Genomic DNA, 17,432 nt, shown 5'->3' on the forward strand with positions numbered 1-17,432 from the left:
GGCAACGATGGCGGCCTCGGAGGAGTGGAGAGGCGGCGGCGGGCCAAGTAGCCAATGGGGAGGCACCTTTTGCCACTTGGCCCTGGAGTGGCACTCAGAGGAGCGAATCAGGAGCTGCTTCGGGGCTCCTGATTCGCTCCTCCGAGTTTTTATCCCGGACAGCGCCCGCCCACTCTCCTCCCACTTACCCCTTACCTTTTTATTTAATACTGAGGAGCGGTTTAAAGATTATTGCTTAAATTTGAAGGAAACATATAATTTATGTGACCTGCTTGTTCTGGTGAAATTGCAGCAGTCAAAGAGGCTGTATATGCGTTGAACAATACATGTATGGGTCTTTTCCTTTCTGTCTTTTTCATGCATGGAATTTTCTTAAAATAAAGCTCTAATGGCATAGGCTTTTATAACTCAAAACTTGAGTTTATCGGTTAGCTCTAAAGAAAACGTATGTTAAAATTATTATTATTTCTTTTTAGGTTCGCGTCTTCGCCAAGAGGATTTCCCACCGCGAATTGTTGAACATCCTTCAGATCTAATTGTGTCTAAAGGTGAACCAGCAACTTTGAACTGTAAGGCTGAGGGAAGGCCAACACCAACTATTGAATGGTATAAAGGAGGAGAAAGGGTTGAAACTGACAAAGATGATCCTCGCTCTCATCGGATGTTGCTACCAAGTGGATCTTTATTTTTCTTACGCATAGTTCATGGCCGCAAGAGTAGGCCTGATGAAGGAGTCTATGTCTGTGTAGCAAGGAATTACCTTGGTGAAGCTGTGAGCCATAATGCATCACTGGAAGTAGCAAGTAAGTTTTTTTCCCCCTCTGTCCCATATGCTGTTCATTAGCTATTGCTTTGGCAGTCGTCACTTGAATAGTTATAAAACCAAGTTTGAGTCCAGTTGCATCTTTTAAGACTGACAAGGTTGTATTCAGTGTATGAGCTTTTGTGTGCATACATTGAAACAGACTTCCTCAAGCTTTTGGTGTAGGTGGAGAGAGGATGTGTGTGTGTGTGTGTGTGTGTGTTGGGGGGGGTGTTAATTGCCAGCAAGGACTAACTAGACTCAAAATGCATAAGTAACTGAGGGATAAGTATAGCTAAGATTAGATTAAAGCTATTGGTAAGACCTGTAAATAGCAGCTAATTTGCACACATACAGTAAAAGAGTTAACAAACAAATTTGAGAGCTGCCTCAGCAGTGAAGGATAGTGCAGTGGAAACAAAAGAAAGGGTTAGGATCCAAACCAAAATGTGAGTCGATAGTAAAGAAATAAACTGTGTTAAACAGCAGGTAGAACAGATGTGTTCATTATCAGTTTGTAGTTTTGAGAATAAACAATCTGGTCTAAACTGAAATTTGAAATAAAAGTATAATGAAGATACGTGATTTATAAGGGTTTTTTAATAAGAGAAAAACTGTTTCCAATATGGAATCTGGCTGTTCTTGTGCTCATTTGCATCTACTAGGCAATGTTGCAACACATGTTCCATATTCCATTTATCTATTTCAGCGATCTTGTATTGGTAGACTATGAATATGCTTAGTGAACTGTTGTAGTACAGACTGTAGGCATTCACATTAGTATACATGGGCCAGGGAGACACTGGGTATATTTGAAGCTGTGTGATTGGTGAAATATGTTCAAGTTTTTTTGCTTAATGCATTGACTTCAAAAGTTTTCCCATAGCTGCAGGTGCTGTAAGTAATTTTTAAATTTCCATAGAAGAGCTGTGAATATTTCATATCTGAGATATCCATTAAAACTTGTAACTACATCCTTGGTGAATTAACTGTTGTACAGAACAGACAAATTAAACAACATATTCAGTTGCTCTCCAACACATTCTACCACTGGGAAACTAAGAATCGCTAGCTATACTGATGCTGACGTGAAATGGATTTATTTTCACACAAGTTTCTGTATATGTCACAGATGTCATTTTAACTATTTATTCTATTTAGCATTTGAAATTAATTGTCACAAAGTATGGTTTACAACTGTTCTATAGCCTGTAAATGTGTTTTGTTGATTTTTTTTCCATTACATGCTTTCATGTTTCAGTACAGTATAAATAGATGGGGAGGTTTTGCAATTTGCCAGTTCACTTGTCAATTAATGTGTATTTTTGATCCTTGTCTTCAGTGATATTGATTTGGTTGCAATAAAGGGTTTAATTATAAGTTGGTGGATTAATGAAAAGATTAGTTACAAACTGGGGGTCCTGCCCAATGCTAAGCATTGGCATGGTAGATCTGAGGCCTTGAGTGATATCAGTGGATGAATACAGTTGTAGGTGGACAGAGCTGACTCGAATAGTGAGAAGGGTTGTTTTATTCCACTATCTAGGGTAATATTGTTAACTGTTGTGGGGGTTTAATGGGTTATAATGTTTTATATATTACTCTGTAAGCCGCCTCGATGACTTTGTTGAGATGTGGGATAAATAAATCAATTCCAAATTTCTTATTAAGTTTTTGAAATGATGGTAAAAGTTCATATGTTAAAAGAAATAAGTGACATGTAATAATTATGTAGTATGGTAATTTAAATGTACAGAAAACAAAATGAGACTTCATCGAAAATAAAAATCTCAATTGTAGTATAGCAAACATTTTAATAAGAAAATGAGAATTCTGCCAGATCAGACCTGTGGTCCATCTAGCCCAGTTTCATGTCTCACACATTAGCCAGAGTACAGTTTTCTGTGGCGGTCCAACAACAGAACACAAAGATTGAGGCTGGTCCCTGATGTGCCTCTTGGCACTGTCATCGAGAGATTTGCTGCCTCAGTTCTTTTAGTCACCATAGCTAGTAACCACTGCTAGATCTATCATCCATGCATCTGTATAATCCCTTTTTAAAGCCGTCTATGCCTGTGGCCTTCACTACATTGTCTGCCAGTGAATTCCAAATTTTAAGCACTTGTTGAATAAAGAATTATTTCCTTTTGTCTGTCCTGAATCTACTGCTCATCAACTTCATTTGAATGCCCTTGAGCTCTACTATTTTAGGAGTGGGTGTGGGGAAATTCTTTCTTCTTTCTCTAGCCCATGTATAATAGAAAAACAAAAATTAGGTACATATACCGTACAATCCTAAACAGACGAAAGCCCTTCTAAATTCATTGACATCCACAAAATTAACAGTCTAAGATAGCATTGTTAATTTATGAATAACCAAGGATTAATGATTTATTTTGAATTTATTTGAGCCTGCCTTTCTCCCACAAGGCAGGATCTAAGGTGGCTTACAATGAAAGATGCTAGGTAAATATAATAAAATAAAGAATCGTCCAGACCTTTTGAGGAACAGTATTATTATCTCTCTAAGCAGAGTGCTTCACATATGGGGCAAGAAGGAGATGAGAAGCTGAGGAAGACCAACCTTTGCTAGAACCCTTTTCTCTAGCAATAAGTTCACAGAAGACTTGCCCCAGTGTTGCAAATGAAGACTTGAAACAACAGAATGGGTTTAACTAGTTTATTTAATTTTATTCAAATTTGCTGATCTGTGTGATCAGTTAATTATGGTAATATTTAATTGCTAGAGTAGCACCTGAGAGACCCAGGTAAAAATCCCTTAGGGCAAACACACTCAACCTAACCTAACTCACCAGGTTGTTGTAAAAATGGAGGAGAGAACAACTTAAGCCACTTTGGCTGCCTGCTGGGGAGAAAACTGTGGTATATTCTAAACAAGTAGATAAAACAGTAGATCAATGAACATATCCCCATGTTAGAAAATAATTGTCGATCCAACCCCAGTCCATTTACATAAATTAATAAAGTAATCAACACAAAACAGAAAAGAAGTTCTTCTGCTTTGATTTCTCCTATTTTATTTTAGGCACTATACCTTCTGGAGAGCCTTCTGGAACCAGAGCTCAGAAACTGATGGGACATAAACATACAATTAGATTGCAAGCTTTCTTTTTTAAAGGAATCATTTTCTGCCAGTAAAACCAATGGCCGAATGGAAGTGGTATATCTTATGAATTAGTCAAGTTATTGCTAAAGTCTGTTCATCTCTCGCCCTCAATTTTTTTCAACCTAATTTTTTAATCACTTGAAGTGTGTTTGTATGTTTAAAGTTGAAATTACCCTCTGTAGTAGTAGTAGTCATATTCTTGCCCAAGGAGCCGTGGGATTCTTTCATTCCATTTGGAGTTGTTGGAGTTGGGAAGGTGGCCTAGTGGTACAGTTAGTGAATTGCCTGAGAAGGGGAGCTGTTCTAAGTAGGGATGTGCAAGGGGGAAAAAATCAGCATTGTTCAGTTCCATTGGATACCCCCCCCCCAAGTTGGTATTTCAGGTAGGGGAATGGATCCTGATAATAGTATGGTTATGAGATGCAAGATTTTTTGGGAATCCTTAATGTTTTCAGGTACAATAGACCCAAGAATAAAATGCCCATAAAAGGGGGGGCATCTCAACCCCCTGGGGCTTGCTTGGCTTCTCCTGCGGTATGGTTTAAACCTAACTGCAGAAAAGGCTGTCTCCGGGATCTGTGTGTGACAGGAAGGTCACTACCACATGCAAACCTGAGAAAATTAGCCGGGATGGCAAGAGCTAAGAGCTCCATGGCAGCCCAGCTGCTGCTTGGTTAAAACTGAGCTGCAAGAGGAGTGAGACAAGCTCCAGCTGAGATGCCACATAGCTCTCAGCTCCTGCTGACCCAGCTGATTGTCTCTTGGAGTTTGACCATGGAAGACATGACCAGTTGGGATGGTAGGAGCTGATAGCTTCATGCTGTCTCAGATGGGGCTGCCTCCTCTTCAGTAAAGCTAAATACACATGAATAAAAACTGGCTATCTACATTTGTCTCTGGTAATATATTTAGTGCATATACCTGTAAGGGTTTTTTTTAACGTTTCTGGCAGAAAAGCTATCCATATAGTTCATGGCTATCATATAATTAGTTGTTACTGGCTTGTGTTTGAAAGTAATCTGTTATGGACAGTTCAGTGTGGATAATTGGTTCAAGCCTGTGCAACCAGATAAAGGTTAGATTGGTTCATACAGTTGTGTCAGAATGAAGCTAATATAGTTTGAAAGGTGCTGACCGTTTACCAATCATACAGCCTTGTAATTCTCTTAAAATCAATAATACATGACTACTGTGAGGTAACAGAAAAAAGTTATGCTGGGAAAAAAATAAGAATTGTTTTCTGTTCTGTAACTTTTTTCTGTTACCTCACAGTAGTCATGTATTATTGATTTTAAGAGAATTGCAAGGCTGTATGATTGGTAAACGGTCAGCACCTTTCAAACTATGTTAGTTTCATTCTTATTTCTTTTTCCCCCCCTTATGCCACAAATAACTAATTTAGACTCTTGTTTTAAGAATTAGAAAGGCTTGTTTTTTTCTGTCTCAGCAGCAAACTGGTGATCTGTTAAATACCCTTTCTTCTTCATGAAGAATCAAGCAAGCATGCTGGAAGAATCTGAGAGATCATTCTGTATTAGCAACTCATACATCATTTGCTATTGAGTTACTCAGATTCTGCTCCTGTTCTTGTTTACCAGCAGCTTCCTCTGTCAATCCCTAATCCTCTGGTCTGTTTCAAGTCAGCTTCAGAAATTTCAGTGAAAATAAAACTCAGTTTCAGTGTAATGTGCCAAAATATATGTCTGATTGACCACTGGATATAAGTTTATCACACTGAAAAAATTCCATGTAGTACAGTAGCTATTTCAGGACCCCACTGCATGTAGCAGATTTGATAATACTTCATAGTATTTGAAGGCAAGCTGATATGTTCAGCCATATCTAGGATCCAGAAGAGTAACTGAGCTGAAATAGGGTTTACTTTCCTAGATAGACCTGATACTGTAGCACAGTAATTTTCATCCTAATTGCCTTACTTCAAGAATTTTGCCTGTCTCCTTATTGATAGGTAGTTTAGTGTTCTTTCCACGATCTTCATGGCAATCTGAAAATGAAGTTAGAAAATTGCTTGTCAAGAAGTAGCTATGATGAAACATTCAAAGTGCTCTGTAAGGAATGGTTTGTTTTCTGTTTTTGTTTTTAAACTATGCAGTATATCATTTTTTCAGAGCCTAAAAAGGGGGATGGCTGATTTCATGTAATGAGAGAAAAGGTTAGCTGACATAAGTGACATTCTTGAATTCAGAAATCAGAAGCGGTTGTTTATCGTAACCATACTAATAGTATGCAATGGAATATATTGATGTTTGAAAAGAATTGCACTGTAAAGATTTGAAAAAAATCATATCAGAGGAAAGGTGAGTAATTTGGCAGCAGATTCTGTCACAAAGTAGCTTGTGATTGGCATTACAAATCCAAATCTGTTTTTGTTTAATTCTAGGCAAGTTGCTGCAAACATATTGTCCAAAATGCAGGGAGAAAATGAGAAAGCCAAGTTGGGCCAAAGGAAAGTGAGTCAACAACTGGTGCCAGGAGATTCCTAAAATAAGATAATATCCTGGGATTAGCCAACACTAAAACTGATAAAATAATTTAAATCCTTTAAAACGGTGGTCCCCAACCACCGGGCTGCGGCCCGGTGTCGGGCCGCAAAGGCCCTGGCACTGGGCTGCGGCTCCTTCTCCCCGCCCCCCCCCCCCGCAGTAAGAAACTGTGCGGCCGGGCAATCGCCCTCCCTGCTGTCGCCAGTCCCCAGCCTGAAAAGGGTTGGGGACCACTGCTTTAAAAGACAAAGAACTAAATGATTGAAATTGTGAATTTATTTTGAGAACACTCATACTAAACGTGAGAGCTTGTATAATCGACTGGTTAATAATGAACAGGAGGCCTGGGATGTAAATTTAAGAAGTCTGAAAAATAATCAGTTAAACAAACCAACTCCTGTAATTTTTTTAATAATAAAAAAGCAAATTGTAAGCTGATGCCATAAAAGGATGAATTGCAGTAGTAACTGTCAAATGATTATGATTTTGTCATAGAGATTTTAGTGATTCTGTGCCTGTAGAAAAATGAGGGCTTAAGTGTTTACAATCGGCAATTTGTTCTTTGTTCCCATTAAAATTTTAAATTCACTTTGTTTTCATTTTTATTTCCACATATACCTGTAGTGGAAATTATTTCTTCACTGTAGGTTTCATTTTTGAAAAAAGAACTTTCAATATGTGTTTTTACATACCTAGTTTAAGTGAACAAGGTAAAAAAAAATCCTTAATTACAAAAGTGCTGAGATGCACTGAAGAATAACTTTATAAACCAATTTAATTCCACCATTTCGTTTGTACCACTGTTTCCTTTTTCTAGGCTTATTCCTTTCAATTGCAAAACTCTTTTTAAAGGATTAAAATTATTTTATCAGTTTTAGTGTTGGCTGATATTAAGCCGATTTTTTGTATCAAGTTGATATGAATAATGTCCAAAACCCCATCATCTTATGTTACTGACAAATATTGTGCTGCTTCTAAATGAACATATGAAACCCTTTCAGTCAAACAGCCAGCAGGTTCCCAAGGCAAGGTTAGGAAGCACTCTTTGTAATTAGGACATTTGGCAGAACAGCTTGAAGGAAGGACTGGGTCTCCAGGGGTGTCTGGACAGCATGGAGTGGAAATCCTAGCTTCCCCCCAACTTTATGTGAGTCCCATAAGTCACAGGCAAGGAAGCAAACACCAAGGGCAGCCCACAGGTAGAGAACATTTGCAAGCTGCCTGCCACTCACCCAGGACTGTGCCAAGGAGGGCTAGGTGAACAGCAGGTTGGCATCCCCAGTTACAGTACCAGAGAGTTCACCCTTCAAAACATCCATTTTCGGTTTGTGGTTTAGGCCAGGCCCATCTGGCTTTTCTTGGCCTGCAGGCATGTCTCAGAGTTGGCAGGACTTGGTGTAGAGGCACGTGCTGGCAGCCTCTATGTCAGGTGGGTGGGAGGGGCGGCCTGGTGGTCTGTGTGCCCTAGAGACTGTAAGAGGGGGAAGGTAGCAGCTGTGGTGGTGGGTTGGGTGCTCCCCCTCAGAGAAGACCCTGGCTGGCTTCACTAAGCTCTGTAGGCAGGAACCATTGTCTCAGGAGGGAGAAGCCAAAGAGCCCCCTTATACCCCTGACAGCTCACTCACCTCAGGAGAAGAGTCTGAGGGGTCAGAGATTGTGAAGAAGTGGCAAACTTGTAGGAAAATGGTTAGGGGCGGGAGTTCTAATCTGATTGGGCAGCCAATGGGTTGATGGCCATCAGCAGTGTGCTGGCACCAATGATGGACCTGATTGGCCCATAACCTGTAATACCGAACTCCTCCCATGACTCCTTATCCCTTTTATTTAGATGCTCATGTTTACACATGGTGTAAAATCCCATTTTGTGAAATTGAAACTTAACTCCTGTATTCACAGGTACATTCATTCACATTGAGAATTTAATGGAAAAATTCTAAACCTGAAAGTCATCAAGCTTGTTCCACATGTGAAGAGAGTGAGGAAACAAGATGAGCTAGGTTTGTGCCTATCACAAACAAGCTTCTGATTGTTTATGAAGGCAGACATAGAAATAGTGTATTTATTTGAAAAAAAAACACCAAGTAGTGGCTGAATGTCTATGTTCCATTGAAATGAACAGTCCATGTAACTTTGATTAGAATCAAGATTTATCCATGATTGCAGATCTTCTCATCAATATGCCTGCACCTTACATTTAAGACTCTTTTCTAAGCAAATGATTATTAAGTTTAATCACTTACCTAGTTTCATTGGGTAATTCTTATGCAGGGTATTTTGTGGGGGAGTTTCTTTTGTATTTTCTGAACTTTTTGAAGTAGAATTTGTATCCTTAATCTGTCAAGTTGATGTGCTTTCAAGCCTTTATGTCAGAAAGCGCCACTGATTTAAATAAAATGCTTGTCAGTGGTGACAGGAATAAAACCATATGGTGCAATTATGTACCATCAAATAATTGTGGTAGACCATTAATGTAGATCTGTGATATTTGCCTTTTGCTGGTTTGTATAGAGATCTCTTCTACTGAGAAGTAGGGAAAACAATATATAGAACTGCATTGCCTGTTAGAGGTGCAATGAAAAACCATTTCTGCTTCAAGGCATCCACAGTCCACTTGGCAGTCCTGTGTGCCTTAACTGTCAGTGCTGTTATCTCTCTGACAGTAGATGCTGTAATATCTGAAATATATGGAGGAGTTAACACAGAAGAGAAATCTCACTTGGGCATTAGTAGCTTCTTGGCATGCGAAGGTCCCAGATTCAGTCCCTGGCATCTCCAGTTAAAAGGCTCACCTTGTAGGCAATGCAAAAGACCACTAACTGAGACCCTGTAGACCTGCTGTTAGTCTGAGAGGACTTTGACAGGCAGGAGTGCATTATTGGCCCCGAATGAAGATGCTTCAAACATGTTTAATTGGCAGAACCGGCCACAGCTTTATTTTCCAAGGAGTGTTGGATGGGGAATAGGGGAGAGCCTGCCTTGTGGTCAGCCGACCACACCCGCGCCTAACTATTCAGGCGGCCCCATCAGGAATCCCTCCTTTCCTCCCAGCCGGGAGTCAAGGATCCTGGGCCACCGGAATCCTATCTTGGGAAGTGTAGCACCCGAGGTACCGCAGGAGGCGCACACCTCCATTGGTCCAACCTCGGGCCACCCGGCTGCGTGAATCCCTGGCCTCTTCCACAGAGGTCATCCTTCACGCTTGGCCACCTCTTAGGAGGTCCCAAGTTTTGGGAGTCGGGCCGCAAGCCGTCCTCCCCCAAATCTCAGGCTCTCCCTATGCCCCCCGCCTAGCTGTGACGAAATAGCAGAGAAAACACATATTCAAGAACCATTAACAACAAACGAACTAAGAAATAGGGAGGGTGGGTGGGAAAGCCTCCCTCCAACCTGGCTCCGGAGCGACGAAAGAGGCCGGGCTGGCGCACGTGGCGCCTTTTATAGCCCGCCTCTTGGCCCCTCCTCATGCGTCCTGCGTCCCCCCGCTCCTGGACGTGCCAGCCGGCACGTCACTCCTTCGCGCCTCTTCTACGGCGCCCAGCAGCTCCGCCCGTCAATGGGCAGCTTCGGGTGAGTCCGGCTTTCTTTTGACAGGCAGGAGTGCATTATTGGCCCCGAATGAAGATGCTTCAAACATGTTTAATTGGCAGAACCGGCCACAGCTTTATTTTCCAAGGAGTGTTGGATGGGGAATAGGGGAGAGCCTGCCTTGTGGTCAGCCGACCACACCCGCGCCTAACTATTCAGGCGGCCCCATCAGGAATCCCTCCTTTCCTCCCAGCCGGGAGTCAAGGATCCTGGGCCACCGGAATCCTATCTTGGGAAGTGTAGCACCCGAGGTACCGCAGGAGGCGCACACCTCCATTGGTCCAACCTCGGGCCACCCGGCTGCGTGAATCCCTGGCCTCTTCCACAGAGGTCATCCTTCACGCTTGGCCACCTCTTAGGAGGTCCCAAGTTTTGGGAGTCGGGCCGCAAGCCGTCCTCCCCCAAATCTCAGGCTCTCCCTATGCCCCCCGCCACTAGAGCAAGGTTTTAAGACCTTGCTCCCGCCAAACACTCCTGACCCTCCAGCCACATGACCAAGGCAGCCCGGATATCCTGCAGCCAGAGGTCAGTGCCCCACTCTGACAAATGCACGCCATCTGGGCGGTATAGAGCCTCGAGCTCCCGATCAATGTCTGGGTGCATAATCACCGACCCCCCCCAGCCGACAATAAATCTCGTAACCATCTTGTTAACTTTACGAACTGTGAGATTCACCCCTTTAGGTGTCAGCGCATGCTTCCACCTGCGACGTTCAACTACCGCAGACCAAAATATCTTTGTATTTGGCAAACGTTGCCGTAACACGGCTAAATCGGCCGTCATAACATTAATTAACTGGAGGCCTTTCGTTTTCGGAATATCATTTCCCCCAAGATGAATCACAAGGGCCGCAGGCGCCCTGTTCTGGTACACCTGTGTCGCCACCATCTCCAATAGAGCCCTCCATTTCATCCCCCGGCATCCAGACCAGCGCAGGTGAATGCGGCCATCGAGTCCCAGGTGAGGTCCCCATCCGGAGCACGCAGCGTACAGCCCGGCTCGATATACGTAGCTGTGGCCCACGAAGAGGACATCCACGGGAGATGCAGGAGACCCTGGAACAATGGACAGGTCAGACGCAAAACCCCGGACGCACATACTTTCTATAGGCCTTAGACCTCCACCTCCCCAGTGACATTATTTCCTCCGGAGAGGCCCCATCCTGAAACGCCTGCGTTGCTGCCCCAATGCGGAAGGAGTGTGCTCCATAAAGGCCTGGGTCCAGCCCCAGCCGCTTCACGCAGGACTTAAGTATGGACGCAAATTGATATCTGGAGAGGCAAGACCCATCCTGATGTAGGAAGAGAGCCCCCCGTATGCCCGGCCTGACAGCCAGGTACTCCCTCATGGTCTGCACTGGGCATGGATCCCCATTGGCTGCCAGGTGCAGCGTCACCCACGCCCCTCTTCCCATCTGATCCGTCTTGGACCTACGCAGGTGAACCTTGACCTTGTCCCCCGTCTGGATAACATCATTGCGAGCCAGTGCCCTGCTCCCCTTCTCGGCCTTAGTTTGGGCCAGGAACTCCCCGCACCTGAAAGCCCCATAATGGGCTAATGTGAAGGCAGCCTGCAGCAAGATGGTCTCATAGGGGGAAAAGCACAGATGCTCAAGTTCCACCATCAGCCGCCGCAGGAGATGCCTAGTGATCGGGCGTCTGGCATCCCTGTCGCCCGGGTTGGCCCGCCGCCATCCCTGTATGGCCCTCCTGGCTAAGAAGGAGGTGCCCGGATCCCACCCCCCAAAAACTTTGCTGAAGAATGATAGCCCAGCCATTTGTACTCTCAATGTGCCGGGCGCTGTGCCCGCCGCCTTGAGCCGAGCCAGATGCTGCAGGACCAAGTGCTCCTCCATCGGCCACGGGGACTGGGCACCCCTTTTCCGGGCAAACTGCACGAAGGCCCTGGCCGCCCCACTGTATGCTCGTCGAGTTGACGCCGCCAGGGAGCCCAGGACCCCCTGCATTATGACTCGACGCCAAGGCTCCATAGCCCTGGTGGAAAAGCTTCCGGTGCCAACCGTGCCTGTGGGACGATCTGACGAAATCGGGCGATCTGCGAACGAGACAAAGCATCGGCTGCTTCATTGCGGACCCCCGCCACGTGCCTCGCCGCAAATGAGATGTTTGCCGCGAGGCAAGTGAGCACCAACTTGCGGACCAAACCCATGACCCGCTCTGACTTGGATGACTGTCGGTTGATTATGCTCACCACGGCCTGGTTGTCGCACCAAAAAGTTACCTTTCTATTGGTAAAGCTGTCCTGCCATAGTACAGCCGCCACGACTATGGGAAACAGCTCCAAGAACGTGAGGTCTCTTCTTACCTCCATGCCCCACGTGTCCGGCCACTTACCTGCGCACCAGCGGTCCTCGTAAAGCACCCCAAAACCCATGCTGCCTGCCGCGTCCGAGTGCACTTGCAGAGCATCCTGCAAGTTCAACGGAGATTGCCAGATGGCTATCCCATTGAAGCCCTCCAGGAACTCCTGCCAGACCGCCATGTCAGCCTTCATGGCTGTCGTGACCCTGATGTGATGATGCCGTGCCTGCACCCCCGCCATGGATCGAGCCATCCTGGCGCAGAAAGCTCTGCCTGGGGTGACGACCTTGCAGGCGAAATTCAAGTGCCCTAATAACACCTGCATTTCCCTCAGCTGGCATTTTTGGCGGTGGGCCATGTCCCTCAGCAGGTGGGCGAGTTTTTCCAGCTTATCAGGCGGCAATTGGGATGTGCCTTGTTCCGAATCCAGCAGTATGCCTAAATAAGTTAACCTTGTGGCTGGGCCCTCCGTTTTATCGGCTGCCAGGGGAACGCCCAATTCCACGGCCAGCTCCTGAAATGCATTGAGCCGTTTCTTGCACTCCGTGGAGCCCTGGGGCCCCGCAAAGAAAAAGTCATCCAGGTAATGGGTCCCCTCTGCAAAGTGGCCCTTCTCTTTGACGGCCCACTCCAGGAAAGTGCTGAATGCCTCAAAAGCTGCGCACGCTATGGCGCAGCCCATGGGCATAGCCTTGTCGACGTACCATGCTCCTTGAAATTTCATTCCCAGCAGGCAAAAGTCGGAGGGGTGAACTGGCAAGAGGCGAAAAGCTGATTGCACATCGCACTTTGCCATCAATGCCCCCTGTCCGCAGGCCCTGACAATCGCCACGGCCTGGTCCAGTGAGGAATACCGTACCGCACATAAGGCCGGGTCAATATGATCATTGACCGATGTCCCCCTGGGGTAGGACAAGTGATGGATAAGCCGATACTGGCCCTTGGCCTTCTTAGGTACCACCCCTATGGGGGAGATTCTGAGGTTTGGAATAGGTGCTGATGCGAATGGTCCCGCGATCCTGCCTGCCCGGCACTCCTTATCCAGCTTCTCCCTCACCACCTCAGGCATATGAGCCGCTGACTTAAGATTCCCACTAATAGTGGCTACCCGCGGCCCTGTGAAAGGAATGCGGAAACCTACCTCAAAACCAGCCTGCAGGTAAGCTGCCGCCTCCTTATCTGGGTACCTTTGCAGCCAGGGCCGTAAAGCCTCCAGCTTCACGGGGGTAGGGGCCCTGGCAAGTGCCTCTGCCCCACAGGCCTCAAGCATTCTTTGCGGTTGCGGAAGATCCAGGGGCACCCGACCCTCCCTCCTTCCTCGGGAAGGATCGGGCCCCTCGAAAGGGCTGCTGGCTGCCCCCCTCCTTGACGCAGCTCAGTGCCGTGTGTCCGCCGCCGCACCGTTCGCAAGCATGCGCATATCGGCATGGCTTCCGGCTGCAGACCGTGCGGTTATAGTCCCAGCACACGGTTCCCACGTCCCTCCTGGTAGGGGCTGCTCTCCGCTCCCTCTCCCGCGGGAAACGCATGTGCAGGCCCACCCACACCAGCCAGGTATCCTGATGTTTTAGGTCCCACCGAGCCCGAGGGTTGTGAGAGGCCATTTCTCTGAAGCACCTATCGTACTCCATAGCCGCCTCATCCCCCCCGAGCTCCCGGGCCTCCAGGACCTGCGCCAGGTACCTATCCAGGTGCCACCCCCGCTCCGGATAGGCTGCACTGATCAGGGCAGAGTACTCGGCGAAGCCCCTGAGCCAGTTGGAGAAGGACCGCTCGAATTGAGGGGCCGCTTTTTTCTTGGCCTCCCTACTCTTACCAGTGACCCCTTTCTTGGCTGTCTGCCTGATGAAGGCGAAAATGTCCACAAAATACCCTTCCAGAGCTCGCCTTCGCAGCTTTCTTGGAAGGTGAATGCCCGGCGGGGCTTCAGCATCATTGTATTGCCTTGGAGGCTCCGTTGCCATGCCCCCTTCCCTTTTAAATTGCAGTAACTGCACGGCTTTTTCCCGACTCCTATGGAGCCATGCGGGAAGGCCTGGCATGAAGGCACCTTCCAGCCAGTGCCAACCATCCCTGCGCTCTTCATGACCTTCCCCCTCGGTGGACTCACCCGAGGACGTGGAGCTCAGCCGTGCGCAACTGCGCGCATGGCAACAGCTGGGGCGCTTCCGGTGCCGCCTTGACCTGGCCCTCGAGGCTGAAGAGTGTGGGCTATGCTCAGAACCCCGCGCACCACTGCGCTCCCCTGACGAGCTGCTGCCAGGTGGCACCGCCCTGCCCTTGCCCCCAGCCGACTGCTGGGACATCGCCTGGGCATATCCTTGCCAAAAGGCTGCTGGGTTCGGTGAAGGTGACCTCACTCGCCTGCTCTCCCTGGCCGAGCTGGAGGCTGTGCTGCCTGAGCTGGCCTGCCTAACAGACCCAGCTGGCGAACTCCGGTGCAGCCGAGCCGCCCTGCGCCCCTTGCCCTTGGGCGCCCTGCCAGCCTGCCCACCAACAGCCCCAGAAGGACCCGCCCGCTCCATTTGCCCTGCATCGCTGCTGGCGGGACCCGCCTCCCCTCCTGCCGGAGTGGGTGCCCGCCCTGAGGAGCCACTGGAGCCCCGTGCCCTCCGTTGCCGCCGCCTTAGCGGGGACGGGGAGCCCCTGTCCAGCCTCCCCGTGGCTCCATCCCCCCGGTCCCTCGAGTGCCTCCTCGCCCTGGTGGCTGGGCGGCCCCGCCCCGAGGGCGATCCATGACTCCCCCCCCTGGGAGTAACCGGCCTTTCCCTCCTGCTTGGGGCCGCTCGCCTCCTGGAGGGGACTGCCGTCGCCCACGCCGCTTGGGCTCGCAGGGCGCTCGCTCTCCGCGTGGGCCCGTCCCTTCCCTGGGACCCTGTGCCACCGCTACGGCCCGGGGCTTCCCCTTCCCCGTCCACCTCCCTGGGGGCCTCCCTCCGGCTCCGCTTCCGTGGAGCCATCCTGCCCCGCACTGGGAACCTGGTGTTTTTTTTTTTTTTTTTTTAAATCGGAGGGCGGGGGGGGTAGCCCGCACACCCGCGCCGACGTCCTCTCTGTCCCCCGGCACCAGGAGACTGCCGCCGAATCCGCAGCCGCAGATCTCCCTCGCCCGGAAGCGAGCACTCGCTCCGGACGAAGAAGCCACGTGCCGGGCCGATGCGGACTGAAGACCGGTGGGCCGCTGCTACTCCGGAGCCGACGAAAGCCTCCCTCCAACCTGGCTCCGGAGCGACGAAAGAGGCCGGGCTGGCGCACGTGGCGCCTTTTATAGCCCGCCTCTTGGCCCCTCCTCATGCGTCCTGCGTCCCCCCGCTCCTGGACGTGCCAGCCGGCACGTCACTCCTTCGCGCCTCTTCTACGGCGCCCAGCAGCTCCGCCCGTCAATGGGCAGCTTCGGGTGAGTCCGGCTTTCTTTTGATAGATCAATGGCCTGACTGAGTATAAATTGGGGTATAATACTGGAGAACTTTTCTTTGACACTTCTGTGATTAAAAAGGAAATGGGAGAAAGAAAGGATAAAATCTAACATGTTTATTAAAGCTGTATCCATAAGTACTGGCACTGAAAAAATATTGTTCAGACAATAAAAGGTTTCGCAGAAGAGTTGCTGAGTGCCTTTTTTAAAGTGCCAATTTTCTATCTGCCTTAAACTGTTATTATATTACAGCAGTAACAGCAGCTATATCTTGAGTTACTAAATGCCAGCATTTAAAGCTTTTTCAAAAATGAAATTACATTTAAAATCTTACTTCTGGCAGAATCATGGTCATGCAATTTACAATATGGTATATGTTGTTTGTATTTTAGGGAGGCAAATTATTACATTAGCTTGTTATCTTCATAGATGTTTTGGATGTTTCAAGTAATGATGTTCATCACTTCAGTCAACAGCACAACACATTTAGTTGAGGGTTTTTTTAACAATCCAGGCTTTCAAGTCTTCTGTTTAATTCCAGCATGGTTTGGGCAGTAGACGGGGAGTGGGAAATAGCATATATTTAATGTCATGATTTAAATTCTCTTCATCCATCCAATAACTACTGAATAATAAATACATCACGAAATGTTACTTTTACAATTTTGATATAGGGCTGCATTATTGTGACAATATGAAAAAAAATGAACAACCAAGGACCTACTTTTTGCAAAAGGTAAAAACAAAGTGAATGGAAAAATGTCCATCTCCCCCAATTGTCTGTTTGTATACATTTTTCCTGAATTTGATACACGAAAGTGAAATAGAGGTTTTTATATATTTATTTGTAATATCATAATGCAGAAAAATAAAACTGTATGCCAAGAGGATACTTTTTGTTGTTAAAATTTATTTCAAAAACAGATGATGCAACAGCCCCGAAGTTTTATCTTGGTCTGGAGCTTGTTTGCAATAGTTGGGTGTTTTTGCAGTTTTGTTTCTGCATGCCTCTTCAGGTACTTCTTTTTTTATTTAATGGAACTTTTGTATTAATTTAGTCCAGGTGTTGCTGTAATGTTTTATTAAACAAGGGTTTTTAAATTGTGTTTTAGCTGTATTTTAGTCAAGTAATACAGGTGCTAGAAGTGCAAGGTTTCAGACTACCTTCTATCTAATTGTTTAGAATATGCTCCTTGAAACATTTTTTGTCTTGAAATTCCCTGCAGATGTTTGAGGTATAGTTGTCCAGCCACAGACAAATACAGACTCAACAGTTTTAACTCTGCCCATGAGGGTAGGCAAGAACCAGAGTGCTAATGCTAACCAGATGCTAGTGAATGCCTTTGCACAATCATATGCCAGTAAACCTCTTAGTGGCATTGTCCTGAAGTGCTAATATTGGTATTTGGCCATTAGCAGAAAGTGTTTCTCTCTGTGACTTACCGTTTTCCTTTTGATGGTTATAGAGATTCGTACTTAGCATGATTCTAATTTACAGGTTAGTATCATGCTAAATCATAAGCAAGGAGATTGACAAGTGTTGGCCAAAAACTTGCTGTAGTCTCCTGTAGTAAGTTGCTAAGTAAAACAAGGTCTGTCATGTGAATATGAGGCCAGTTGTATTTTTATGCCAGTAGTACTTATCTTTGTGTGGGGTGAGGGTGAAGGGGATGCTGTC

At 46.8% G+C, this 17,432-nt stretch overlaps 1 protein-coding gene across 5 annotated transcripts in view; it reads left to right on the plus strand.

The window, feature by feature from the left end:
* The window catches only part of ROBO1 (roundabout guidance receptor 1), a 795,752-nt gene that overhangs the window by 524,812 nt on the left and 253,508 nt on the right, over nucleotides 1–17,432 (plus strand). For all 5 annotated transcript variants that reach the window (XM_077342368.1, XM_077342365.1, XM_077342367.1 and 2 more), the window contains one exon: nucleotides 477–803. In XM_077342368.1, the coding sequence (XP_077198483.1) occupies nucleotides 477–803 (327 nt within the window). The remainder of the gene's footprint in view (nucleotides 1–476; nucleotides 804–17,432) is intronic.

Source organism: Paroedura picta, chromosome 6 (genome assembly GCF_049243985.1).
Source record: "Paroedura picta isolate Pp20150507F chromosome 6, Ppicta_v3.0, whole genome shotgun sequence".
In the NCBI taxonomy this organism is placed as follows: Eukaryota; Metazoa; Chordata; class Lepidosauria; order Squamata; family Gekkonidae; genus Paroedura; species Paroedura picta.